Source organism: Nematolebias whitei, chromosome 7 (assembly GCF_014905685.2).
Source record: "Nematolebias whitei isolate Nwh7 chromosome 7, NemWhi1, whole genome shotgun sequence".
NCBI lineage: Eukaryota > Metazoa > Chordata > Actinopteri > Cyprinodontiformes > Rivulidae > Nematolebias > Nematolebias whitei.
This window is the reverse complement of record NC_056504.1, coordinates 4,504,031-4,530,850: the sequence shown is the minus strand read 5'-3', so window position 1 is coordinate 4,530,850 and position 26,820 is coordinate 4,504,031. Positions and strand designations below refer to the sequence as shown.

The 26,820-nt window shown below is 43.2% G+C and overlaps 2 protein-coding genes across 2 annotated transcripts in view; one reads left to right on the top strand and one right to left on the bottom strand.

Moving 5' to 3' along the window:
- The window catches only part of cfap57 (cilia and flagella associated protein 57), a 72,674-nt gene extending 53,353 nt beyond the window's left edge, over positions 1–19,321 (top strand). The window contains exons 15-20 of the mRNA XM_037679078.1: positions 846–1,004; positions 4,961–5,104; positions 13,474–13,590; positions 16,339–16,482; positions 16,603–16,737; positions 19,154–19,321. Coding sequence (XP_037535006.1) covers positions 846–1,004; positions 4,961–5,104; positions 13,474–13,590; positions 16,339–16,482; positions 16,603–16,737; positions 19,154–19,321 — 867 coding nt within the window. The remainder of the gene's footprint in view (positions 1–845; positions 1,005–4,960; positions 5,105–13,473; positions 13,591–16,338; positions 16,483–16,602; positions 16,738–19,153) is intronic.
- A 2,737-nt stretch (positions 19,322–22,058) lies between these two features.
- Positions 22,059–26,820, bottom strand: part of nuf2 (UF2 component of NDC80 kinetochore complex) — a 27,446-nt gene continuing 22,684 nt past the window's right edge. The window contains exons 11-13 of the mRNA XM_037679077.1: positions 23,686–23,861; positions 22,239–22,374; positions 22,059–22,163 (exon numbers count right to left, since the gene is read on the bottom strand). Coding sequence (XP_037535005.1) covers positions 22,059–22,163; positions 22,239–22,374; positions 23,686–23,861 — 417 coding nt within the window. The remainder of the gene's footprint in view (positions 22,164–22,238; positions 22,375–23,685; positions 23,862–26,820) is intronic.

Below are 26,820 nucleotides of genomic sequence, written 5' to 3'. Positions count from 1 at the left end.
TAAGGCAGAACATCCATCCATCCATTATCTTTACCCGCTTATTCCATTTTGGGTCACGGGAGTCGCCGGTGCCCATGTCCAGCAATCACTGTGTGAGAGGTGGGGGACACCCTGGACAGGTCTCCAGTCCATCACAGGGACACATAGAGACAAAGAAGACAAACAACCATTCATTCACTCTCTCACTCACACCTAGGGACAATTTAGAGTTACCAATCAGCCTAACATGCATGTTTTTGGTCTGTGGGAGGAAACCATAGTACCCGGAGCAAATCCACGCATGCATGGAGAGAACATGCAAACTCCACCCAGAAAGGCCCCCGGACCAGGGACCTGCTCGCTGAGAGGCAGCAGCTCTACCAGTTGCGCCACCGTGCTGCCCTAATTATTTCACGTTTTTTTAAAGACAAGTAAAAGTAGAATGGGCAAGACCCCAAAGCCCCACACTGTTACTGCACCAACGCTGGCCCCTAAAATCCAACACAGTAGCTTCTGTAAACTTGGTACAGCTGGCTTTATCTACCAGCATGATGAGAGAAGCAGGCCACACTTGGTCTAGTATTTTATTACATCTGTGATTTATACATTTGTGCAAGCTTTTTGTGCATGCTCCATATGTTGTCTCCTACTTGTGGTGTATTTTTGTGTCAGTGACATAGTGACACCTACAAACAGGGTATAGTTACTACAGCCCCCTTGATCGTTCTCTGCATCCCCCCTGTAAATATAAAGAAATTCTAGAGTGGCATGTTTACGAGAACATATTTAGAGCAACATTTCTCTCTGTGTTATGTTTCTGATTTTCTGTCTTTTTTCATTAATTTAGCATGTTTGTGTTCTCACAGCTATACAGTCTAAAGAGACAGATTGATGACCAGTGTGAAGACATAAACAAGCTGAAGCAGGAGCAGCAGAGTCTTCTGGGGTTGATCCGCTCTCTGGAGGGTGACAATGAAGACCTGAAGAGACAGATATCTGGACATGAAAAGTCCAGCCAAGACAAGGTGAAAAACTAAAATCAGAATCTCCAAAGGCTTCTGTTCAGTAGTCACTGATTTGCTTAACCCATCTTGTGTCTTGAGTGGCAGCACGGTGGTGCAACTGGTAGAGCTGCTGCCTCTCAGCGAGCAGGTCCTTGGTTCAAACCCCGGTCCGGGGGCCTTTCTGGGTGGAGTTTGCATGTTCTCTCCGTGCATGCATGGGTTTTCTCCAGGTACTCCGGTTCCTCCCACAGACCAAAAACATGCATGTTAGGCTGATTGGTAACTCTAAATTGTCCCTAGGTGTGAGTGAGAGAGTGAATGGTTGTTTGTTTTGTTTGTCTTAATTTTTGGCCCTGTGATGGACTGGAGACCTGTCCAGGGTGTACACCGCCCCTCGCACAGTGATTGCTGGACATGGGCACCGGCGACCCCCGTGACCCAAAATGGAAGAATCGGGTAAAAGATAATGGATGGATGGATGGATATTGTCTTGTTGCATGCTCAATAATCCATCTATCCATCCACTATCCATCCATCCATCCATTTGCTTCAGCTCCTCTGGTGGAATCCCGAGGTGTTCCCAGGCCAACCAAGAAACATAGTCCCTCCAGCGTGTCCTGGGTCTTCCTCTGGGTCTCCTCTCAGTGGGACGTGTGCAGAAAACCTCACCAGGGTGGCATCCAGGAGGCATCCTAACCAGATGCCCGAGCCACCTCAACTGGCTTCTCTTGACGTGGAGAAGCAGCAGCTCTACTCGGAGTCCCTCCCGGATGATCGAGCTTCTCACCCTATCTTTAAGGGAGAGCCCAGACACCCTGCGGAGAAAACTAATTTCAGCCGCCTGTATCTGTGATCTTGTTCTTTCAGTCACAACCCAAAGCACATGACCATAGATGAGGGTAGGAACGTAGATCCACTGGTACATTGAGAACTTCGCCTTTTGACTCAGCTCTCTCTTCACTACGACAGACTGACTGCCGGTGATGCGAACCAGGCTCTGACACCGGTCATACAGGGACCTAACAGCTTGTATCAAAGGGTCCTGTACCCCATACTCCCAGAGTACCTCCCACAGGGGTTCCCGAGGGACGCGTTCGAACGCCTTCTCCAAGTCCACAAACCACATATAGACCGGTTGGGCAAACTCCCACGCACCCTCCAGGACCCTGCTAAGAGTGTAGAGCTGGTCCAGTGTTCCACGACCAGGACAAAAACCGCACTGCTCCTCCTGAATCCGAGGTTCGACTATCCAATGGACCCTCCTCTCCAGAACCCTCGAATAGACCTTATCAGGGAGGCTTAAGAGCGTGATTCCCCTGTAGTTGGAACACACTCTATGGCCCCCCTTTTTGAATAGGGGAACCACCACCCCAGTCTGCCAATTCAGGGGAACGTCCCCCAATGTCCACGCAATATTGGAGAGTCGCGTAAGCCAATACAACCCTACAAACTCCAGAGCCTTAAGGAACTCCGGGCGAATCTCATCCTCCCCTGGGGCCCTGCCACCGAGGAGCTTTTTAACCACCTTGGTGACCTCAGCACCAAAGATAGGAGGGCCCGACCCAGAGTCCCCAGGCTCCGCTTCCTTAGTAGAAGACGTGCCGGTGGGATTGAGGAAGTCTTCAAAGTATTCTGCCCACTGACCCACAACATCCCGAGTGGAGGTCAGCAGCACACCACCCCCACTATAAACAGTGTTGGTGGTGTACTGCTTTCCCCCCCCCCGAGACGCCGGATGGTGGACTAGAATCGCCTCGAAGCCGTGCGGAAGTCATTCTCCATGGCCTGTCCGAACTCCTCCCATGCCCGTGTTTTTGTCTAAGCGACCACCCGAGCTGCATGTCGCTTGGACTGCCAGTACCCATCAGCTGCTTCCGGGGTCCCACAGGCCAAAAAGGCCTGATAGGACTCCTTCTTCAGCCTGACAGCATCCCTCACGATGGTGTCCATTATCGGGTTTGAGTGTTGCCGCCACGACAGGCACCGACAACCTTGCGGCCGCAGCTCCGGTAAGCTGCCTCGACAATAGAGGCATGGAACATGGCCCACTCGGACTCAATGTCCCCCACCTCCCCCGGAACATGTTCAAAGTTCTCCCGGAGGTGGGAGTTAAAACTCCGTCTCACAGGAGACTCTGCCAGATGTTTCCAGCAAACCCTCACAATACGTTTGTGTCTGCCAGGTCTGACCGGCATCCTCCCCCACCATCAGAGCCAACTCACCACCAGGTAGTGATCAGTGGACAGCTCCCCCCCTCTCTTCACCCGAGTGTCCAAGACATGTGGCCACAGATCAGATGAGACGACGACAAAGTCGATCATCAAACTGCGGCCTAGGGTGTCCTGGTGCCAAGAGCACATATGGACACTCTTAAGCTTGAACATGGTGTTCATTATTGGCAATCCATGCCTAGCACAGAAGTCCAACAACAGAAACACCACTCGGGTTCAGATCAGGGGGGGCCGTTCCTCCCAACCACACCCCTCCAGGTCTCACTGTCATTGCCCATGTGAGCATTGAAGTCCCCCAGCAGAACAAGGGAGTCCCTAGGAGGTGCACTTTCCAGTACCCCCTCCAAGGACTCCAAAAAGGGCGGATAATCTGAACTGCCGTTTGGTGCATAAGCACAAACGACAGTCAGAACCCATCCCCCCACACGTAGGCGGAGGGAGGCCACCCTCTCATTCACTGGGGTGAACCCCAACACATTGGCACCAAGATGGGGGGCAATAAGTATGCCCACTCCTGCTCGGCGCCTCTCACCAGGGGCAACTCCAAAGTGGAAGAGTGTCCAACCCCTCTCAAGGAAACTGGTTCCAGAGCCAGAGCCATGCGTAGAGGTGAGTCCGACTATTTCTAACCAGAACCTCTCAACCTCACACACCAGTTCAGGCTCCTTCCCCACCAGTGAGGTGACATTCAACGTCCCAATAGCCAGCTTCTGTAGCCGAGGATCATACCGACAGGGTCCCCGCCCTCGGTCACTACCCATCCCACATTGCACCTGACCCCTTTGGCCCCTCCCACAGGTGGTGAGTTCATGGGAAGGGGGACCCACGTCTCCTCTTTGGGCTCCATGGGTAAAAGCCCGGCCGAGCTCCATGGGTAAAAGCCCGGCCACCAGGCGCTCGCCCGCGTGCCCCACCTCCAGGCCTGGCTCCAGAGTGGGGCCCCGGTGACCCACATCCGGGCAAGGGAACATTAAGTCCAATTCTTTTATTCATCATAGGGGTGTTTGGGCTGCACTTTGACTGGTCCCTCACCTAGGACCTGTCTTCCTTGGGTGACCCTACTAGGGGCGTAAAGCCCCTGACAGCATAGCTCCTAGGATCATTGGGACACTCAAACCCCTCCACCACGGTAAGATGGCAGCCCAGGGAGGAGTTTCTTTATGTTGGAATGTTTCGTCTTTCATCCAAAAGACTTCATCAGTCCAAGGAGCCACAATAAATTCTGTCTTGTAAACAGTACCTTCCCAAAGTGGGCCAACCAGTTTGATGGTGTTCAGATGTTTTCTGGAATCCGCCCTCTCCCCCACTGAAACGTTTCAACAACAAAAAAAAACATCCAGAGGAACTGACTTAACTTTGTTGGATGTTTTACCTGGATTATTGAACATGAACTTTCATGTTCTGAAACACTTTGGCCATGTCTGCCTCAGAGGAGTCGACAGGGGAGAGGACGGACTCCAGAAATCATCTGAGCACCATCAAACTGGTTGACCCACTATGGGAAGGTGCTATTATAAGACTGAGTTTGTTGCATCTCCTCTGACTGATGAAGTCTTTTGGATGAAAGATGAAATGTTTCAACATAAAGAAACAGTCCAGAGTACCTGACTTAACCTTGTTGGATTTTTATGTGCATAAAACCACTTTATATTTGTATGAATGCTTCAATAAATGTGGGTAGAAAATAAACTGTATGCTACATGTAGAAAGAATGAGCGCAAATGAAACTCATTCATGTTCACACAGGATAACACCATATCTGATCTCAAGAAGAAGATCCAGGACCTGGAAAAATTGAAGTTCCTGCTTGAGTTCCTGTTGAGCGACTTGCAGAAGAAGGTTGAGCCTCAGCAGGATGACATAAAGGAGAAGAGGGCAAAGATTGATCAGGTGGGTCCAAATTAGGGGTTGAATAGACTATTCGACTAATTGACTAGTCAATTCTGGGGCATCTTGTGAGTTTTTATATTTCACATTGACTAGTCGTTGATGGTACTGGGAGTTGAACCTGCAACTTTCCGATCACAGGTCCATCTTCTCTAACCTCTGTGCCACCACTACCCATGTATGAGGATACATGTATGACAGCAGCACAGTGGTGAGATGTGCTATAGGAGTGACAGATAGCATCAAGGTGGAGTTGGTAGTACATCAAGGATCAGCTCTGAGCCCCTTCTTGTTTGCTCTGGTGATGGACCGACTAACAGTTGAGGTCAGGCAGGAATCCTCGCGGATTATGATGTTTGCAGATGACATTGTGATTTTTAGTGAGAACAGGGAACAGGTGGAAGAGAACTTGGAGGTGGATGTATGCACTTGAAAGAAGAGGAATGAAAGTCAGCTGTAGAAATACAGAGTATGTGTGTGAATGAGAGGGAGAGGCCGGTGAAACAATGAGGCTACAAGGAGCAGAGGTCACAAAGGTGCGGGACTTCAAGTACTTGGGGTCCACTGTTCAGGAAAATGGGGAGTGTGGTAAAGAGGTGAAAAGAGAGTCCAGGCAGGATGGAGTGGATGGGGAAAAGTTTCAGGAATGATTTGTGAAAAAAAGGGTGTCAGCAAATGTCAAAGGAAAAGTTTACAAGACAGTGGTGAGACCAGCCATGTTGTCTGGTCTGGAGACAGAGACATGGACAAAAAGACAGGAGAAAGAACTAGACGTGGCAGAAATGAAGATGTTGAGGTTCTCCTTAGGAGTGACAAGGATGGATAAGATTAGGAATGAGATCATCAGAAGTACAGCACATGTTGAACCAGTGGTGTAGTCTACATTTTTGTAGTGGGTATAGACCCATTCAGTGTTGGTAAACAAAGAAGGCTGCACGCGCATCGTGGCAACGGAAGTACTGCTTCGGATGGTAAACCCAGGCGGTATTCCATCATAACACAGAATCTAACACTAAATAAGTACCATCATCAGAATCAAAATGTCAGGTTGTTGCGTTTACGGTTGTTCAAACCAGTATTCACAGGACGGTCTTAAATTCTACCATATACCAAGAGGTAATCGACTGTTTCAGAGCCACTGAAGGCGGCTGTGGCTTCTGGCTGTCAAACGGGTGGATTGGACTGCACGGGTCTGTGGTGCCCATTTTATATCAGGTAAGGCTGTGTGTCTATTCTTTTATTTCAATAGAAACTCTTGTTATCAACAGTTGTTTGTAAAGCGTAGACCCACAATTTATAGCTGTTAGCTAGTTAGGTAGTTGCTAATAAACAAACGCTTACGCTTTCTGGGTGAGATGTCACTGGACTGGCAGAGTCCTGATTTAGTTCCTTCTGCGTTTGTGCACACACTAAACAAATGCAGGTACCAAGACAAAGATGGAAAGATATAGATAATTAGCCTTGTCCTCTCTTTACTCCTTTTGTTTTTCTCTGTTCCATTTTCATGATATTTAATATGCACTGGTGCTAAACTTTGAAATACTGCGCTGCACTCTTAATACATTTTCTTTGTCATTCTTTTATCAGTGCTGACAGATGATGACATTCTGGAGCTGCATGTTGATTTTTCCAAAGCACCTCCCTAAGAAGCGGAAGATAATGGATGGATGGATGGATGGATGGATGGATGGATGGATGGATGGATGGAAATGTGTTACATAAATACACACACACACATATATCATCATATTTATTATTATGTTATTTTCTTTTTAGTTCAGACTTCCAAAGTAAATTGAACAAAATTTGAGAGTTTTTTAGGTTTTATGAGGCACATGTAAATATGAATGTTTTAAATGAAGTGTTTTAAAAATAATAATAAAAATTTAATGTAATCTGACCATTAATTGTTGTTTAATAAGGGTTTTGCTGTTTATTGCTCTCAAAATTTCACGCTGGTGGTTTCAAAGGTTACTAATACTTTTAACATGACAAAATATAAATATCCAGTCTAAACTTTTATTCTGAAGACCCCCTCGCCCTTGTTCCGACAATGCTTTGCGTCACTCCTGCTAGATTCGCGTAGCTGGAGCGGCTCGCGGTGGCACACGTGACTGGTGAAATACAAACAGACAGTCTCTTCTCCCTGCCCCACCCCTGGACTGCTGTTCTCTGAGACCATTTACGATGCATTTCGCCCTGACCACTGGCCCAGACGTTTCAATGTTTCAACATATCAATGACACATACCCAATTACCATATATGTCACGTATCACTGGGCACTTTTAAGTGGGTATACGGAAATTCCCAAGTTTTTCTAGTGGGTATATGGCATATACCAGCGTATCATGTAGACAACACCACTGGGTTGAACAACTGGGAGATAAAGTTAGAGAGGCCAGACTGAGATAGTTTGGACATGTCCAGAAGAGGGACAGTGGGTATATTGGTAGAAGGATGTTAGAAATGCCGCTGCCAGGAAAAAGAAAGAGGAAGGTCAAAGAGGAGATATATGGATGCAGTTAGAGAGGATATGGAGGTGGAATGAGGACAGAGGATGCAGAGGACAGAGTGAGCTGTAGGAGGATGACTCGCCGTGGCAACCCCTGAAGAGGGAAACGCTAAAAGAAGAAGATTTTTCTTTCGGCTGCTCCCTTCTTCAGAGGTGGCCACAGCAAACTAAGTTGCATAAAGACTTGGCAATTTTTATTTATTTTTTAACACCAGATGCTCTTCCTGATGCAACCACAGACCACTGAGCTACCACAGCCCTCTGTGTGGAGCAGAGAGCTGCTATCTGGGGTGCGCTGGGGAGCAGATGGTGGGGGTTGAGGTCCTTGCTCAGGGGCCCAGAGTGGGGCAAATGAGGGTGGAGGGAGGTGTGGGTGCTTCACCTATCCCACCGACATTTTGATGTTGTTGGTACCAAAGATGAACTAGCAAAGTTCGGATCACAGACCCACTACCCTTTGTGCCACCACTCCCTAATATTCAATACAAAATATAGAAGTAAAAACAAAAAGAGAAAAAAGGAGAAAAATGCTCATATTCAGGTCTAGAGTGGCCAATCGGGACGGTCTGGAGAATTCCCGGTGGGCCGGTTTGATTTGTGGGCTGCAGGGCCGGCGCTCACTATTTTTATTTATTTATTTTTTAGAACTTTTTATTAACAACATATAAACACAGAACACGCTACTGCTGCTCCTGGGCTGCCCCGCCTCCACCGGAGGACCGGCTGCAGCTCTCGTTGTTTTTTCTTTTTTCACAAGTCAGCTCCTCTGCACAACCTGTCAATCAATCCAGTAGACGTGTCAGCAAATGACCATTCGATAACCTCAATTTGTCCCAAAGGTAAATGCCCCTTACCTGAGGCTGCAGCCTGGACGCTTTACAGTCAGAGGGGTTTGTGAAAAATCACTAGAACAAAATGGTTAAACGGTGTCAGTGGCGAACAGGCAATCCAGACACGTGTTACCCTGAGAGTTTAAAGGGTGGGATACAGTTTATTATTTTTCAAAAATTAAATGGAGTTTGAAAAACATGTAAAAATCTGGGGACCAACCCCATCAGCTGATCACAAGTTATAAACAGGAAGTAGCTACCACATCCTCATCTCTACAAAAGTAACTGCAGGTAAATCCTCCATTTTCTGTCATAATTACATTGTATGCTTAATGGTTGAATTAAAGGTTAATGCTTAATTCAGGTTATGTTTATTTGTCATATGCAGGTTAACACAAGGTTAACAGTACAATGAAATATTCAAAGAACTGATTTGACTCACTAAAACAATGAACAAACAAACAAGAAATACTAAAGCTTTCAATAAAGTACCAAAAAGTAAAAAAGTAAATACAATATTTACAAGGTCCTAAAGAAAAAATAGTAAACAACATAGTAGAATATAATGATGCAAGTAGAATGAATTTGTATGAATAAGTATTTCAAGGTAGTAATATAAGCTTAAATTCACATTATGTATACTGCACATAACTAACATAAACTACACAGGTTGTGTAACAGATTATTGCACAGGTAGTGAGTAACATTGAAATGAATTATGATGGTAAGGTAGATGCATACATGATACAGCCACATAATGCATTAACAATAAAATATTAAGTGTCACAAGCTAATATTAGTCATATTAGTTGTCACAGATGTGACTTAGTGCAAAGTTATTGCCAGTTGTTCAGTGTTATTTACTGAGAGTTCAGTAATCTGACAGCTTGTGGACAATAACTGTCTTTGAGTCTTTGAGTCTTTTCGTGCGTGATGGCAGACTCCTGTATCATCTGCCTGAGGGTAGTAGATGGAAGAATCCTTGTGCTGGGTGGGTGTGGTCCTTAATGATGTGGTGTGCTTTACGCAGACATCGGCTGTGGTAGATGTCCTGGATGGTGTGGAGACTGCTACCAGTGATGTCCTCTGCTGTTTGCACCACCCTCTGTAGAGCTTTCCGGCTCTGACTTGTGCAGTTCATGTACCACCCTGTGATGCAGCCTGTCACCAGGCTCTCAATGGTGCATCTATAAAAGTTGGTGAGGATGCAGGTGTTTGTACCAAACTTTACATTTCCTCGTAGGCAAAGCAATGTTACAGTTCATGTAAAATATTTGATATTGTTCTTATAGAAACAATTCCTGAATGTTGTTCATACTGTGTTAATGCTACATGTTTGTCTCTTGACCCTACAACTGGACCAGGTCACCGATGTGTGCCCACCATATTTCCACATGTTCTTGATGATAATGAAGCCTGGCCATGACAACTCCTGATCTCCCATCTGAGCCTCTTCTGCCAGGTGTCGGTACACATAATAAATCAGCGGCAATTTGCTCAATTTTAGGGCTTCCATTAGCATTTTAAGGAAACACACAAAACGGATTGAGCGTGGACTTTGTTGGTTTTGAACCAGTTTGACATGACTGTCGACAAGGAAGAGGGCCGGCACCGGAGAAGGGGGCATACCAAAGATACCATCTTAGCACCAACATAACTGGCTTGTTCCACTTTGGAGTAAGCTGTTTGGGGGAAGAATCAGTTTTGTTGTGTGTTTCCTTGACTGATGAAGCCTTCTGGATGGAAGGTGAAACGTTTCAGCACAAAAAAAAAAAAACTGTCCAGATGGCCTGACTGAAAATTGTTGGATTGTATACCTGGATTATTGAGCATGGAGTTTATCTCTTAAGCTCATCAACTTCACTCTTCAACTCTTTCACCGTCTCACGTAGTTTTTTTAAATTTTATCCAAGTATAAGGATAGACTGTTCTGCGAAACATCCAGTTTAATTCGGTCAAACTCCACTCTGAGGCCTGCAATGGTATTAGCAAGCTCTACTCGGACTGCTTTCAGTTCGCTCTTGATAAAATTAAAATCATCCGTTAGAGCCGCTTTTATTTCCATTCTAATAATCGCTATGAATTTTGATTTAATTGAAGCCAGAATATCTGTCCCCAGAGCCAACTCGCCTGTCCTTCCAGAGCTTGGCGAAGGTGGGGGCGACACACCTGCAGACCCACCTGCTGTACTCGCCATCTCTTCATCACGGCATCTCGAGGTTGGGAGAAGAGACCGAAATCTTAGACTTCTTCTGCCTAGATATATTACAATGCAGCAAAAATAGGGAAACTCTCCTAAAATGCATTAATTAAGACTTTAAAAATACCAACTTTAATATAACATGTAAATCCCCATAACTCAAAATGTTGTCAAGAGTCTTAACGTTTTACTGGTGTATATAGCTATAAGCGATTTTGATTATTTTATTTTATTTTAGGACATCTATTAGTATGTGTCATACCATCTTTTCTCGAAGACCCCTTGTCAAAGGGGATCCTTGAATGATGAAGCTGGTGACAATCATCCCTCAGTTGCTTTTAAAGAATATTTCATACTACATTCAATAAAATCCAATCTTGGAAACTTGAGTTGGCTTTCAGGTCTGGGCTGAGCTGAGAAAAATTATTCTTCTCTTCAGATCTTCAAGTTCCTTTAAGTTGCTGAATGTGTCAATGAACTGTCCTTTAAAACTCTCCAAGTGCTTCAGCCCCGGTCGTTAATGCTGAGCCTTTTTATACATTTGTCTGCTCATTGCGTAATTTCTGCATAGCAACAGCCCTGGATACAGACTATTCTACTACATCAGATCACATGCTCAACGTCACTATCATTGCTAAAATTATCTTTGGCTGCCACTAGGTCTGTTTTTCCTGCAGAGAGCTTCCTCTTTTTCTGAGAGAGCCTCTTCACTTAAGGAAACTTGTTCCTGTTTTCTGCAGATAACTTCTTCTTTTTCTACAGATAACTTCCTCTTTTTCCTCTTACTGGCCTGGCCATCTGTTCAGACTTCCACTTCCTGTGGTGACTCAACATTGATTGATTAAGTCTTAATTCATAGGATTTCACACTCTTAAAACATAGTACATTAGAAAGACTTCACACACTGTTACATACTATTATATAGACTTGTTTCAGTAAATAAACTTTCTTGCTTTTTCAGAAGTTTTAGTAAATAAACCATTCTTGCTTTTTCAGAACACATACATAGGAATCTGTGGTTTGTACTGCTCTTAACCTTCTTTTAGGTCATGAGAACTGACTTCATACTTTACCTGAAATGCACATCACTTGACAATGGCCACCATCATATACTGTTTGTAAACCAAACACCTATCTGATTTGTGGAAACTATGTGTTCTAGTTTTTATATTGCTTGAAAGTATAGTTTTTTCAAATGATTGGGGTGGCCAAAGATGGATCTATGGTGACTGTTAGGGAAAAAAAAAAAAACTCATTCTCTAACATTGTTTATTCAAATGACCCACAACTCACAGCAGGTGAACATTTTTTAAACCAGCTTTACTTGCAAGGGCCACATTCATGTAGGGGAACACCAACTCAGAAAAAGAACACCTCAGCTCAAACAAAAAAAAGAGTTCACCTCACCTTAAACAAACATCAATTCTGTGTTTTGTGTTTGAAACTGTTAAAATAAGATTCATCTATTCCCTTGGGAACAGAAATTGTTTTATAAATATTCAGCTTCACTCACAAACTTCTTAGTTGACACTAATGTAAATGTAATATTAAAAAAATGTCACTGTGTTAACTTCACTGCCAATATGAACTCATTTCCCATGAAACAGACAGATCGTTTTAATAAGAGTTTTGGTTCAACTGACCTCGGAGTTTTTGAAACATCCGAACTCACTACGTTGATAACTCCCCTTTATCAAAAAGGAGTATTTCTCCCAGACTCGTTCCCATGAAGACAACACCCTTTGTTTAATGACATTCCTTTTCAGGAGATGGACAGCGACACCTTTGGTGAAACATTATGTTTTAAGTTTAATTCTAAATATGTCATACCTGAATGTTTATTCATGAAAATGTGTGGTTTAAGTAATATTTCTTTAAGATAATACATTTGTCTTATTTTCTCTTTTAAAAGGAAAACTTTTAAGGCAGAGAAAAGGGATTCTAGATTTATTTAATAGGCCAAAAGTTAGGATCACCCCTCCGAGAGGCGGACCTTCATCTCTGTTTTAGCTCAACAGTAAGTTTCACTTCTTCTAAGAAAAGCTTGGGAGAAAACACACGCTTGGGAGATGCTCCGAAGACTTCACTGTAGCTTTGAATAGAAAACTCCAGAGAGACACGCTTCTGCACAAAGAACTGGAGAGAGAAGAAACCCAGCTTAACCAGAACCAGAACCAGGCATTAACCTGAGAGTTGTCTACCAGGCAACCATCACACAACAGAGTGGTGAATCCCAGCTGACGACCATATGGACCTTTGACCCTCTAATGATGACAGGTGAAGTTTGAGGAGACTTCAGCCTCTCAGTTAACCGGAACATTGTGAGGCTGGTACCATTTAAGCAGCTGTCGGAACCATCTCATCCTGGTAGGACAGAGACTTTCTGGTGACCCTACATCACAACTTATCAGACAAGCTTAGCTCACCTTAGACACAAATTTTAACCACTTCACAAACAGAAACCAGTCTAAAATCTGCCTTTTAAGTTTCACTAATTTGAATAATCAATTAGACCTTTGATGCAAAGCTATTTGTTATTCAGTTAACTTTTGTTATGCATAATCTTCATCATATATATCACAGATTATTATTTTTATAATAAAATACATGAAAATCATGATCTTCCTGTAGTCCTGGTTGTTAGCATTAATACGGTTTTTAGTGTGGACTAGAATAACACAATTATTGTTTTCATACAATAGTGCTAATATTAAAATGAAACTTTTTTCAGTCACCAGGACTGATGAAAAAGCTAAAAGAAATGAGCGGATGAAAGCCTTCACACAGACTTGGATAAACAGTGATGTGACTGTTCTACTCTTTTAACAGTTGGAGAAGGAGCTGGTGGAGATGGACAGGAGCAGTTCTCAGCTGAAGCTCACTGTGTCAGACCTGGGGCTGAAACTGAGGACCAAAGACAAAGAACTGCACAAGGAGATGCAAAAAGTCAGCACTTGCACACATAAAATCCAAAATACTCTGTTGTTCTTTTTGTGTTTACTGGGTCTCAGCTTCAGCCATCTGTTGTAGTGAAAGAATGCAACTTCTTTGTAAGTGCAGCGACAAAAACATGAAAAGATTAAAAATAAAATGTAAAAAAAAAAAAAAGCCCACATCTTTACCTGACATACTATTGAAGCTTTAAATCAGATTTCAGGAAAAACAAGAATACTGTTGTTTTTTAAACAACTTTAGGTTGACTGACACAGACCCACTGACCCACATACCCACACCGACTGACACAAACCTAGTACTCATCTGCTGCCAACAAACCTATTTACTACCTGCTGCCTGTATACCAAGTTATTATCTGTTATATACATACCCAGTCACAACCTGCTACTTATTGTAAATGGTAAATGGACTGTACTTATATAGCGCCTTTCTATCTTATTTCAAGATACTCAAAGTGCTTTACACTACAATCTGTGCCCTCATTGACCCATTCATACAGCACTCTACTAGAGCTCTCTCACAACCTGCTACTTACATACCCAGTCATCACCTGCTGTCTATACCCAGTCACTATCTACTACCTACATACCCAGTCACTACCTGCTGACTAAATACCAAGTTACTACATACTGGCTACATACCACATTATTATCTGCTACCTACACAACCAGTTACTACCTGCTACCTACATACCCAGTCCTCACCTTCTGCCATAACCAAGTCAATTCAGTTCATTTATATCATGCCAAGTTACAGCAGAAATCATCTCAAGGTGCTGTACAGAAACATTCATATGCATAAAAGTAAGTTAGCAGCATTTATCTGAGAAGCAGACTGCTTTTAGTTTAACGTCATCGCAGACTCTCATCTTGAGCAAGCAGTCAACATTGGAAAGGAGAATCTCCCTCATGAGGAAGAAACCTCCTGCAGAACCAGACTCAGGACAAGCGACCATCTGCTTCGACCGGCTGGGTTTGAGAGGACAGGAAGGAGGAACGGATACACAATGGCAGGTTGAGAATCACATGTTAAAACAGAAATAATATCAAATAAAAACTATTCAATTTTAACAATTCATTTTAAGAAATGTGGTCCATTTGCCCTCCAGTAGTCTAAGTCTATAGCAATGTAACAAGGCCACCCTAACTCTAGGATTTATCAAAAAGGAAAGTATCGGCTGTGGCTGAGTGGTTAGAGCAGTCGTCCTCCAATGCAAGAGTTGGGGGTTCGAATCCACCAGCAGTCACATGCTGAAGTGTCCATGGGCAAGACACTGAACCCCTCATTGCCTGTGATGTGTGTCCCATCAGTGTATGAATGTGATAAAGCTCTGATTAGTCTCTTTAGAATTATTCAACCTTTATTTATACAGGTTAGTCCAAAAGGAACATTTTCAATTCAATTCAAAAATACTTTATTAATCCCAGAGGGAAATTATATGTTGTGGTAATTCATCATCCTGGTTTCATTAATGAGTTGTTCTAGATGCTGATGCTGTGGGCAGGAAGGATCTCTTGTAGCGTCTGTCCTACAACGGATCTGAAGAAGCCTCTGACTGAAGACACTCTGTTGTTGTATGACAGTCTGTTGTTGTATGACAGTCTGATGAAGAGGATGCTGAGGGTTGTCTATAATGTTCTTCATTTTATGAAGAATCCTTCTTTTGAAGTAATTCTTTTTAATCCTTCTTTTTTAATCCTTTTAAGCCTAATCTTAAAACCTGGACAATGTGTCAGCCTTATGGACAGAAATTTGAAGTTTGTTCCACAAGAGAGGAGCCTGATAACTGAAAGATCTTCCTCTCATTCTGCCTTTGGAAACGAGGAACCACAAGTAAACCTGCAGTCTGCGAGCAAAGTGCTCTGTTAGGAAAATATGTAACAGTAATATATCTAATATAAGATGGAGCTAGGTTGTTGAGAGCTTTGTAGTTTAGAAGCAAGATTTTGAATTCAATTCTGAATTTGACAAGGAGCCAATGGAGAGCAGCTAAAGATGGAGAGAGATGATTTCTCCCAACAACTCCAGTTAAGACTCTGGCAGCAGCATTTTGGATCAACTGAAGACTTTAAATAATTTTTGAACATCCAGATAATAAACCATTTCAAAAGTCAAGTCTAAATGTTATAAATGCATGAACCAGTTTTTCCGCATCATTTTCAGAGAAGATGTTTCTAATTTTAGCGATATTACACAGGTGGACGTCCTCACCTGCTGCCTACATACCCAGTCCTCACCTGTTACATATAGGTTTTTTCCCCCGTTAAGTACCACATATATACCTGGGTACAAATTGGATAATTACTGGGTACAGACCAGGTATTAACAGGCTACGTATTGTGTACTTAACTGGTACTTATTGTGTATGTATTTGATACTTGTGGGCATCTTGACCCAGTAAGCATAGAGGTTATCTTTTATTTGAAAGACTGTGGGATTTTCTTGTCTTGTACTTACCGGGTACATACCTGCTAAATATGGGGTAAACACTGGTTCTTTACTGTGTACTTACATTGTAAATACCAGGTTTGTAACTAGTATGCATGTAATGGGTACTTACTTGATTTGTACCTGGTTGCTGTACACCACTTACCAGCTACATAACTGGAAGTCACATAGTGGTACTTGTAGGATATGTACTTGGCACGTACTTACAGGGTTTGTACTGGGTAATAACAGGGTACGTACTTGGTTTGTCTCAGATTTTATATGTATTGTTACACATTTTTGTGTGAGCAGGTGAAAGATCAGGAGACACTTCTTAAGCGACTTCAGTCGGACCTCCATATGTGTGTTGGCTTAATCCAGGAACCCAAAAAACTGAAAGACAGCATCCAGATGATTTATGCTCGCTACGCTCGATATTCTGACCACGTGAGTAGTGTTCATGTAGATCTTTGTTCATGAAGCGAAAGTTCTCCACTTGCTACTAAAACAACAACTTTTATGTACATTCCAAGAAAGACATAAGTTTCTGTATTTAGACGTGTCTCCCCCCACAAGGAGGTCAGTGCAGATGATATTCAGAACGCTTTCTGCCGCCATTGTGACCAGCGAGAGAAGACGATCAACAGCCTGAAGATGAAGCTGGCAAAATCTTCAGAGGGGCACGAGAAAGTCTACGTCAAGATCATGAAGGTAAGAAACACAAGAATACTTCGTTACCACCGATGGAAAAAATGTTGGACTAATTAACTCGGGCCCTGTTTACACAGGACCAACCCCCGCAAACGTTAGTGGTTTTTCTGTTTACTGGGACAAATGAACAGAAAATGAGCAGGTTAAAATGGGAATGCTGCAGTTTCACAGGGTTGCCAGATGAGAAATGATGAACAAGTAATTGTACTGTTGCTTTACAATGATTGTATTTTGACCCAAACTGTCAAATGTGCCGAGGGTCATAAGTTGAGGCGTGTGTTGTTTGGTGGACGTGCATAGAAAAGAACGACGCAGGCAATTCTTATGCTGGGCTCAGCTGCACGCAGTGTCAGTATGATCAGTTAATTCAAACTGGTCATTACAGGACTTTTCCTTTGGACCAAGGATGTTGTTGGTTTTGTTCTTACATACTAAAAAAGGGTAGCACAAAAGCACTAACAGCTTTAGGATTGTTTTTACTACAAACAGTAATCAGAGCATAAGCATCCTGTCAGCACTACCTTTCACTTATGAAGGTGTTGAAAATCTAAAACTGTGATGATCTTTTCTCAAAAAACATCCAAGAAAGAACTCCAGTAGTAGCCGAACATTTTAGCACAGCAAGTTTGCATTTACTCCTCATTATTCTGATTTTTACTTTTCAAACCCAGGAACTCGAGACATTTTATGAGTTAACTGCATTAAAACAATCTTTCATTTCAGGAACTCACCACATTTAAAAACTAAATAAATTTAGGGCACTTTAATAGTTGCACAGACAAAAATGTTCTGTTGAAGGAACTGGTCATTTTTGCAGCGATGCCGTCATACGGGTTGAGGAAACTATTGGACTGATGTTTGTTTATTTTTAATTTTATTTGACCTTTATTCATACAAGTAGTCTCTGAGTCATGAGGACTCAGTTTCAAGAGAGGCCTGTTTGTGGGAGCAGATGGTGGGGGTTAAGTGCCTTGCTCAAGGGCCCAGATCGGGGCAAATGAGGGTGGAGGCAGGTGTGGGTGTTTCACCTTTTCGACCCACATTTCGGTGTTGACGGTCTAGGGAGTCGAACCGGTGACCATCTGATAACAGGCCCACCTTCTCTAACCTCTGCACCACCACTTCCTGATGGTGCTCTGATGATGACATGGATGTTAAGAACGCGACGGCGTCGTGCACTGGTGTAGCGGTTTCGTTTTGTCAGTGTTGTATTGCACCAACACGTTGTTTTTAGCAGTGAATGTTTCATTTGCATAAAAAATACAATAACCAGGTGAGGCTGCTTCAGACTTGACAAGAGAAAGTTAGTTTTTGCACGGAGATTTGAAACTTTCGGCTTCGTGGTTAGCACTGTTGCGTAACGGCAAGAGGTCTTGGGTTCAATCCCCGGTTTGGAGCTGGGATCTTTCTGTATGGAGTTTGCATGTTCTCCTCGTTTTTAGTGGGTTTACTCTGGTTTCTCCTTCCAGTCTAAAACGTTAAGCTGCCTTCAGGCCCAGGAGGACCTTGCACAAGAGATGCGTGTTCTCAACAGGATGTGCTTAAATAAAGATGAATCCATAAATATACTCTACACCAGAAGCTGGTCAGAGCTCCTGTAAGTCGTTCCTCTGCAGCGCACCACACAACAGGAGCAAGAAGCAGCACAAGTTGTCAGGTGGATGTTTTTCAGTAGATCATGAGGAAGTTGGTCATCTTTGTTGTGAACAGAGAAGTGCTGTTTCACACAGATGCAGGAACGTGTCCCGACACTGGCTGGTCGACGTGCGCTCTGTACTGGACAGCACAGCCACGGGGAGCCCGCCGTCTCCTTTCACGGGTCCTTTGACTATCTTCACTATCCTTATGCCTTAATGGGTAACTGGAAATGTGGAAGGTACTGATAAGCCCAAAATACCAGTGCACATCAGCCTGAACTCAGCATTTCCACTGTGATACATGGTGGTGGCAGAATCATGCTGTGGGGATGCTGTTGTTCAGCAGGGACAGGGCAGCTGGGCAGAGCTGATGGAGCTAAATACTGGAAGAAAACCTGCAGAACATTTGAGAGGTGGAAGTTCACGTTTCAGAAGGACAACCCAAAACATCCAGCCAGAACCACAGTGGAATGGTTCACATGAGACCAGATAAACCAGTTGGTTGGAATGCCAAGACCAGCCAAGATCCAGGCCTTAATCTGTGGTTAGACCTACGTTCTCACTCATTGACCGACTTCCTTCGGCTGTTGCTTTGTGTTGGTGTTTCACACCCAAAACGCTGAAGTTAGTGGCTGTACCCGATCAGGAGGCTCAGCAGGACCTGGTCAGGGCACGGTGACATTCTAACCACGTCAAACGGACCATTTAACACCAGAATCTCTGCTCAAAGTGTTTTTCCTTTCTGAGCTCCACTCTAACCCCGACTGTGGTCTCCACAGGAAAACGCGACTCTCATCACTGAAATCAACGAGCTGCGGAAGGAGCTGCGCTCGGTCAGAAGCCAGCTGAAAGATTACAAATCTCAGCTGCTCCTCCTGAAGACCAGGACTCGCCCCAGCTCTGAGGACAGACCTAAAGATGGACCAGCACACGAAGACGGCCGCTAAGCACATCTGCGTACCAATAATTATTAACAGTAGTTTCAGAACGTCCCATTTCACCTGAATGCACCATTCCTTTAGCCCTTGGAAGATCTTAGAGGGAATCAGCCACATTTTATTTTTAATGGTTTTATTTGTTCATTTATTTTGGTGCAGTGAGAAAACATGTTTTCTGACACAACCTAAACATTCTTCTACTTCATTTTAATTATTTTCAAATGATCTACTTAGCTCAGTTACTACATTCTTGTCAATTATACAATCCCAGTATACAGATACTGGGAGGGAAAGGCGACCGCCAATAACCGACATCATGGCTGACATTTTTTTAGCTTCGTCCACCTCCAAGGATGTAAACAAACAGCAGAGCACGGCTGGTTGAACGAGCTGTTAACAACCGTGAAACTGCCGGGAGTCGTTTCCACTAAACTCTCAGTACTGGTTGTAATGGGCGGATTCAGAGTTCAAACAGTGACGTCACGCGCCTGACCAGCTCGTGGTAAGACCCCGAAACATGTTTCAGTACACGTGAGAATTTTAATTTTTGGTAAATTAGAGTACAGATTATTAAAATGATCAAATTAAACATTTTTATATGAATCCTGTTAATGAACTTTAGTTCACCGTTAAATCTTTGATTAACCAGATTCTACAAAAACATCTGTATTTAAACTTAGTTTTACTTCGTTTGATGGATTTACTCATCGTGTCACTTTTATCGTTCAATTTAAACGTGTGCTTTTGTTTCTTGTACAGATTATTTTATCTTTGCTTTAAAGTTGAATTGTTGTTTTGTGAGTTGTACGTCTGTGGGTTAGAATAAAGTTGAACCGTCTCTTGAAACGTTTGAGGGAAATGTTCCTGAGATCCAATAATTTTGTGTCTTGTGATTTTTCAGCCGAGTTAACTTCAGATTTCTAGCTGGCAGTTTATTTTTTAATCTTCACAGATTAAAACAAATAAAAATTTATACACAAAACGTTTTTAAAAATTTGTTTTCACCGTCCCAGACCCGGTCTGCCTCCTGGGGCTCGGAGCCTGCAGGAGCGCACGAGGCCAGACCCCGAGCACCGTCCTCGTGCGCTCCTTTAGTTTTTTCATTCAACCTTTATTTACAGGCTCACTGAGCCACGAGGACTCGTTTACAAGAGAGACCTGTTCCACACAACATTTAAAGTACAAAGAGAACAACACGAGTACTAAAGTAACAAGTGCAGAACTGGACACTGCCCTGAAGACCCGAACGGACCACCCAGCACCGGATGGAGAGCTTCAGCGTGACCTGAGCAGGAGGAGGAGGAGGAGGAGGACTTCTGACTGGACAGAAGAACATGCAGACCCGCGCAGCGCGAAAGAGATTTAAGGAAAACCCTGAAAATGAAGTGAAGACATCGTGATCCACCGTTTGTTTCTGATCCTGCTTCAGCTTCAAAAGCTAAAATAATCCCAGACATTTGAAGTCAAAGACAAAACTTTATTGATTTTATTACACTAAATAATTAATAATCACCTTCATGTTCAAAAGCTCTAGTTTTATAAACAAGCTCCTCCTTAAAAGGCTCCTGAAGCAGTTGATTAAAATCCGATGTTGAGATGATTATCCATGCTGCTGATCTCATGCTGCTGATCTATTTCTTGCTGCTGTGCTCGTTCATCTGCTCAGTTTGTGCTGCTGTTGTTTGAAACATTATTTTGTACGAAGTGTATTATTATATCTTGGATCTTACCAGTTTTTCTTTACAAGTTGTATTTTTCTTGGATGTAACTGGGACCATGTGTATAGTTTCATTCCACCTCATGTACCACATGTGATGTGAATAACAATAAAGAAGCTTGACCTTAAAAAGTAATTAACTGATCAGAACATTTAGTATTTAATAACTCCATACAGATAAAACTATAAAAGTAAGTCGTGCTTCCCAATGTGCAAAGTGTTTTTTACGTCCAGGTGATAAATGTAGTAACTTACAATCTGACCTGATGTGACGGGTAATATCAAAACATCAAACAAAGCGTAACACGCGTGTTTCTTGGAGGCTCGGCTGACGGAGCTGCTCATCTGGACACGAGAACACCTGAACGAGTCCGTCCCTCTGACACGAACACCTCGAGCTCCTTAAAACAGATTCTGTGTACAGCACATGACCAGCAGCAAGCGAGAAAATAAGCCTCAATTGTTGTTTCATTAAAAACTCCACAACATTATATCCCCTTCAGACAAGTTAACACCATCCAGAATTACTTTTCATTTTACAAAGTGCCTTAAGATTTTTATTTTTATTAAAAAAATCAAACCCCCAAATGTGGTTTTCTTAAACAAAAGACCCTTAAAGAGGTAAAATAATGTTTAAAAATTAATTTTAATGAGATTTTTTAAATTTTATTTCACGAGATAACAAAGATTGACTAGTTTTATGGTGATTTTTAAATGTTTATTTGGAAGCAGTTAAATATTATAATTTCTCTAAGCAACACCGTGTTCCAGGGCGAAGAGTTAGTAAAAAATGTGCTAAAACTAAAACTGTTTTCTTTTTACATGGAGTCAAACTTGTCCATCCAAACGCTCCGTCACTTCTTTAAGAAAAGTGTTTCACAGATTCGTTTCAGTACATTGTGTTAATTTTGCCGTGGTCATCTTAGAAAGACAGACGGTGAAACGCACAAAGGCTGGTCGATGCAACTTCAACAGACTGAACCTGAAACAACGAGAACATTCAGCAGGAGAACGTCTGAAACATCACGTCTACAAGTGTGAGGAGTTCTTCACATTCTGTTTCAGGTCTGCGAGGCGCAGCTCAATCCTCTTGTGCAGCTCGTCCATTGACGTTGACAGAGTGTCATACAGCACCTGCACGCACACACGCACGCACACGTTAGCCTCAGACCAGGACCCTTCGGTCAGAGCTCGCAGCGCCGGCTGTACCTGAGCCTTCTCCGTCTCGTTGCTGCAGACCTCCCGCAGGCTCGTCATCTTGGCCTTCAGCTGCTGCGTCTCTCCACAGATCTCCTGGATTCTGTCCACCATCTCCTCACGCTTCTCGTGGATTTGGTTGCAGTGCCTGGAACACAGACTCAACATGTTCAGGCTGCCGTTGACGCACCGTGTGATTTGACATTATTAATGTTTAGCATCTTACATCCTTGTATACGGTTTCTTTTTATACTTTATATTTGTGAGTGCTGGTGAAGATTCTCAGTCATGCAGGACATGATACATCCAAAAACGTTCAGGGCAAAAACAACTGGACTTTCTTTGTAACGAGACGTTTCTCTCCTGAGCCGAGGAACTTTCTCACTTGACGAGTCTTGGTCAGCCTCAGGACCAGACTCAGCTGTTCACCTCCACCTCACAGAGAAGGGACACTCTTTAAGAGTGATTAAACTTTCAGACTGATTCCCAGTCAGTTTCACACCTGATGGGAACAGAGGGGCCTCGTCTGTGATTAGAGGAACAAAGACCTGAAGAGACCCCACTGTTAACGTGAGGTGTGAACTGTCCATCTACATATTGTAAAGACGCTCTTATCTGCTGTGCTGTATTGCTCCATGTATCACAACTGTATCTTGTCCTTTATCTGGATCTGCTCGTCTTTTGGTATCAACAAGTACAGACTGAACTAAGTCACAGAATGTATTAGAGTTTGTTGTGTACGGGACATGAACTAACAGGGAGCTGCTGGTGTGTGTCCCACCTGATGACAAGATCACCAGTAAACTGGAACAGCAGAAGAAAATAATAAAACAACTCCATAAAAGGACTTCCAGGAAATGAAGACATCAGTTTGAACTAGTTCAGACAAAGAGCTGTAAGAATGTGTGACACGTCTCTGGGTGGAGCTTTTGTGTTAAATACAGAAGAAGCTGAAGCTCCGGTCAGACACGTCTTGGGTTTTTGTTGCATCTCTGTTGGTTTGGGGTGAGAGCGTCTCCTTTCAGCTGAAAGCTTTAATAAATGTTGGTAACACTGTTTAACTTGAATCTCTCTGACTGATTATTGTGTCTTTTCTCCGTGTATCTCTGAACCAATGAGAGGAACAGGTGAGTTGTTGTGTTGATTTTCCTCGACAATAAGTGCGTTTATTTTATCTCAGCCTTATAACCTGAACCCCACACGCTCTGCTCTTTGAACTGAGAAAGATCCTCGGATGAGCAGAGAAGCGTCTTCTCTTACAAATAAAGTCCAGTTGTTTTAGTCTTGAACGTGTTTGGAGATATTTTTCAGTGTAACTGGGACCCTAAGTACACAGTTTCATTCCACCTCATGTACCACATGTGATGCGAATGACAATAAAGATCCTACAGTTTGAGTCAGGTTCTGTATGTGTGGACAGCGCACGTTTGTGTGCATGTGAAGAGACGGCAGTGAGTACCCCAACACTTCCTGAATGTGCTGCTCATTCATCTCCTTCTTCTTCTGCTTGCGAATGTTGTACTTGCACTCCTTGTCCATCTTCATGGCCTGAGCTCGCTTCAGCTGGCCCTCCTCCACACACAGCTGCTTCAGCTGCTTCTGCTTCTTCTCATAATGAGCAACCAGCTCCTGTTCCTGCAACAGCAGCCTCACAGCTCTCAACTCTTCTCATTTTACGTTTTGCTGCTACCATTTACTGCCTACTTTAAGACCAAACAGTTAGAGCACAAAAAAACATACTTGGAACAACCCCCCCCCCCACACACACACACACACACAAACATAGGAGGATCTGTGGTGAAAGTGACATCCAGCTACAAGTATCGTATTTTCTGGCCTATAAGTTGCAGTTATTTGCATAATTTTTATGCCCTGCGACATACAGGCCTAAGAGACGTATTTATGGATTTTTCCATATTTATGAACCAATTTTTAGCTGAGACATGACTGTTTTCATTCATTCATGCTGACTGAAAATATTGAACACTACCATTTTTCAGCTGCTAGATGGCACTCGAGCTGTATAGCATGTCATTGTGTCATGTAATATGTAAAAGTGGCTATTAATGACAAATTAAAAAAAATTCAAGACAGAAACAAGTGGACTTTATTTATTATACTTTATTGTGTTTGTCTTGAACTTTTTTAAATTGACCATGTCCTGGATGACTGAGAATGTTCACCAGATATTAATGACAATCAGCTTGCCGTACCCCACCTCCGTCCTGCTCGCTGTTTGAAGCAATCATCAGATCAACTTCATTTCGTCCCGACAAAATGCAGCTGATTTGACCATTAAAGTGCATTTATGAAGTAAAAGTTCAACTGAGACACACCTCTGCTATAACTTCCAGCAAACAAATAATTGTTTTTAAGTATTAACCTTATTAAATTCCTGCATGTGTCGCGTTTCACTACTTTGTTGTCTGTCTAAACAGGTCTCACTTGTAAATGAGTCTTCTAGGCTCAAAGTGATTTATCTGTCTAAATAAAGGTTGAATGAAAAAAAATCTTGTTAAAGTCCTCCCGTGCACGCTCCCTCGGTCGCCATTTGCTCTGGAGACTGGCTGGACCACTCCAGAACCTTGATCTGCTTCTTATGGAGCCACTCCTTGGTTCTCCTGGCTGTGAGCTTCAGATCATTGTCATGTTGGAAGACCCAGCCACGACCATCTTCAATGCTCTGAGGGAAGGAGGTTGTTCCACAACATCTCTCACTACATGGCCCCGGTCATCCTCTCCTTAATACAGTGCAGTCGTCCTGTCTCTTGTGCAGAAAAACACTCCAAAGCATGATGCTTCCACCCCCATGCTTCACAGCAGGGATGGTGTTTTTGGGATGGTACTCATCATTCTTCATCCTCCAAACACGACGAGTGGAATTAAAACCAAAAAGTTCTATTTTGGTCTCATATGACCACAGAACTTTCTCCCATGACTCCTCTGGATCATCCAGATGGTCATGGTCAAACTTAAGACAGGCCTGGACGTGCGCTGATTTAAGCAGGGGAACCTTCTGTGCCATGCGTGATTTTAAACTGTGACGTCTTAGTTTATTACCCACAGTAACCATGGAAACAGTGGTGCCAGCTCTCTTCAGGTCATGGACCAGCTCCTCCGTGTAGTTCTGGGCGGATTCTTCACCTTTCTTAGGAATATTGATACTCCACGAGGTGAGATCTTGCATGGAGATTGACAGTCATGTTTAGCTTCTTCCATTTTCTAATAGTTGCTCCAACAGTTGATCTTTTTTCACCAAGCTGCTTGGCAACTGCCCTGTAGCTCTTTCCAGCCTTGTGGAGGTCTACAATTTAGTCTCTGGTGTCTTTGGACAGCTCTTTGGTCTGAGCCATGTTAGTAGTTGGAGTCTTACTGATTGTGTGGGGTGGACAGGTGTCTTCATGCAGCTGACGACCTCAAACAGGTGCTTCTAATATAGAATAATAAGTGGAGTGGAGGTGGACTTTTTAGAGGCAGACCAACAGGTCTTTGAGGGCCAGAATTGTTGCTGATTGGCAGCTGTTTAAATACTTATTTGCAGCAGCAACACACAAATAAATTATTTTAAAAAATCATACATTGTGATTTCTGGATTTTTTTTTTTTGGATTATGTCTCTCACAGTGGACATGCACCTAAGATGAAAGTTTCAGACCCTCCATGATTTCTAAGTGGGAGAACTTGTAAAGTCGCAGGGTGCACTCTGCGCTCTCGGCCACGCCCACTTCTCCGCTGCAGAACGGAGATCGACAGAGAAGGAGCTACAGGAAGTTTCTCCTGCCTGCAGTGTGGGCTGCACGCAGGTGCAGCAGGTGCTACATAATTTAAAATAATGAATTTTAAATAAAAATATCCATGCCGATCATGCGACTCATCTATTGATCATCCAATTGTGTCACGTCCAATATTATTTTGAAAAACTGCGATAGAGCGAGTCCGCGAAAAACAAACCGCGAAGTAGTGAGGGACTACTGTAAATATTGTTCATGGATGTGATTAATCAAAATCAGTTAAATGTGAAGGTTAGTGCTCGAGTCAGAAAATCCACGTCACATCTACATTTCAGGATCCGGTTGTTATCAACACAGATTAAACGTTAAATATGAACATTTCCAAACTTATCACCACAGTAATAGTGTTACACACATTAGTTGTTGTAAACACTCAAACAACACGCATGTTGGTTTAGTGCTTACCTTTAAACTAAATATTTAAGGAGTAAACATGTTTAATAATCATGTTAAAAGTTACAAGTGTTGTCTTTGGTGCCTGTTTGTTTTCTAAATATATTAGTGTGTGTGAACGACAGGCAGTATTAACATAAAACACTTTGTAGAACGGTGCTTTATGAAGCTCAGGACATCTCCTTGTATTAGTTCACCGGCAGATCTGCCACATCCAATATGGTGGACGCTCTGACGTACCGCTGCAGCGGGCCATCCCACTTAACGAGGCGTCTACATATTTACGTCTCTGGGTGTTACCCTCCATACTAAACTCTCACCCTCCCCTAAAGGCCCCCACATACTTGGGCGTACTTCACTCCACGGAGGTCCGCACGTACTCGAGGTGGAGGTCCGCACGTACTCGAGGTG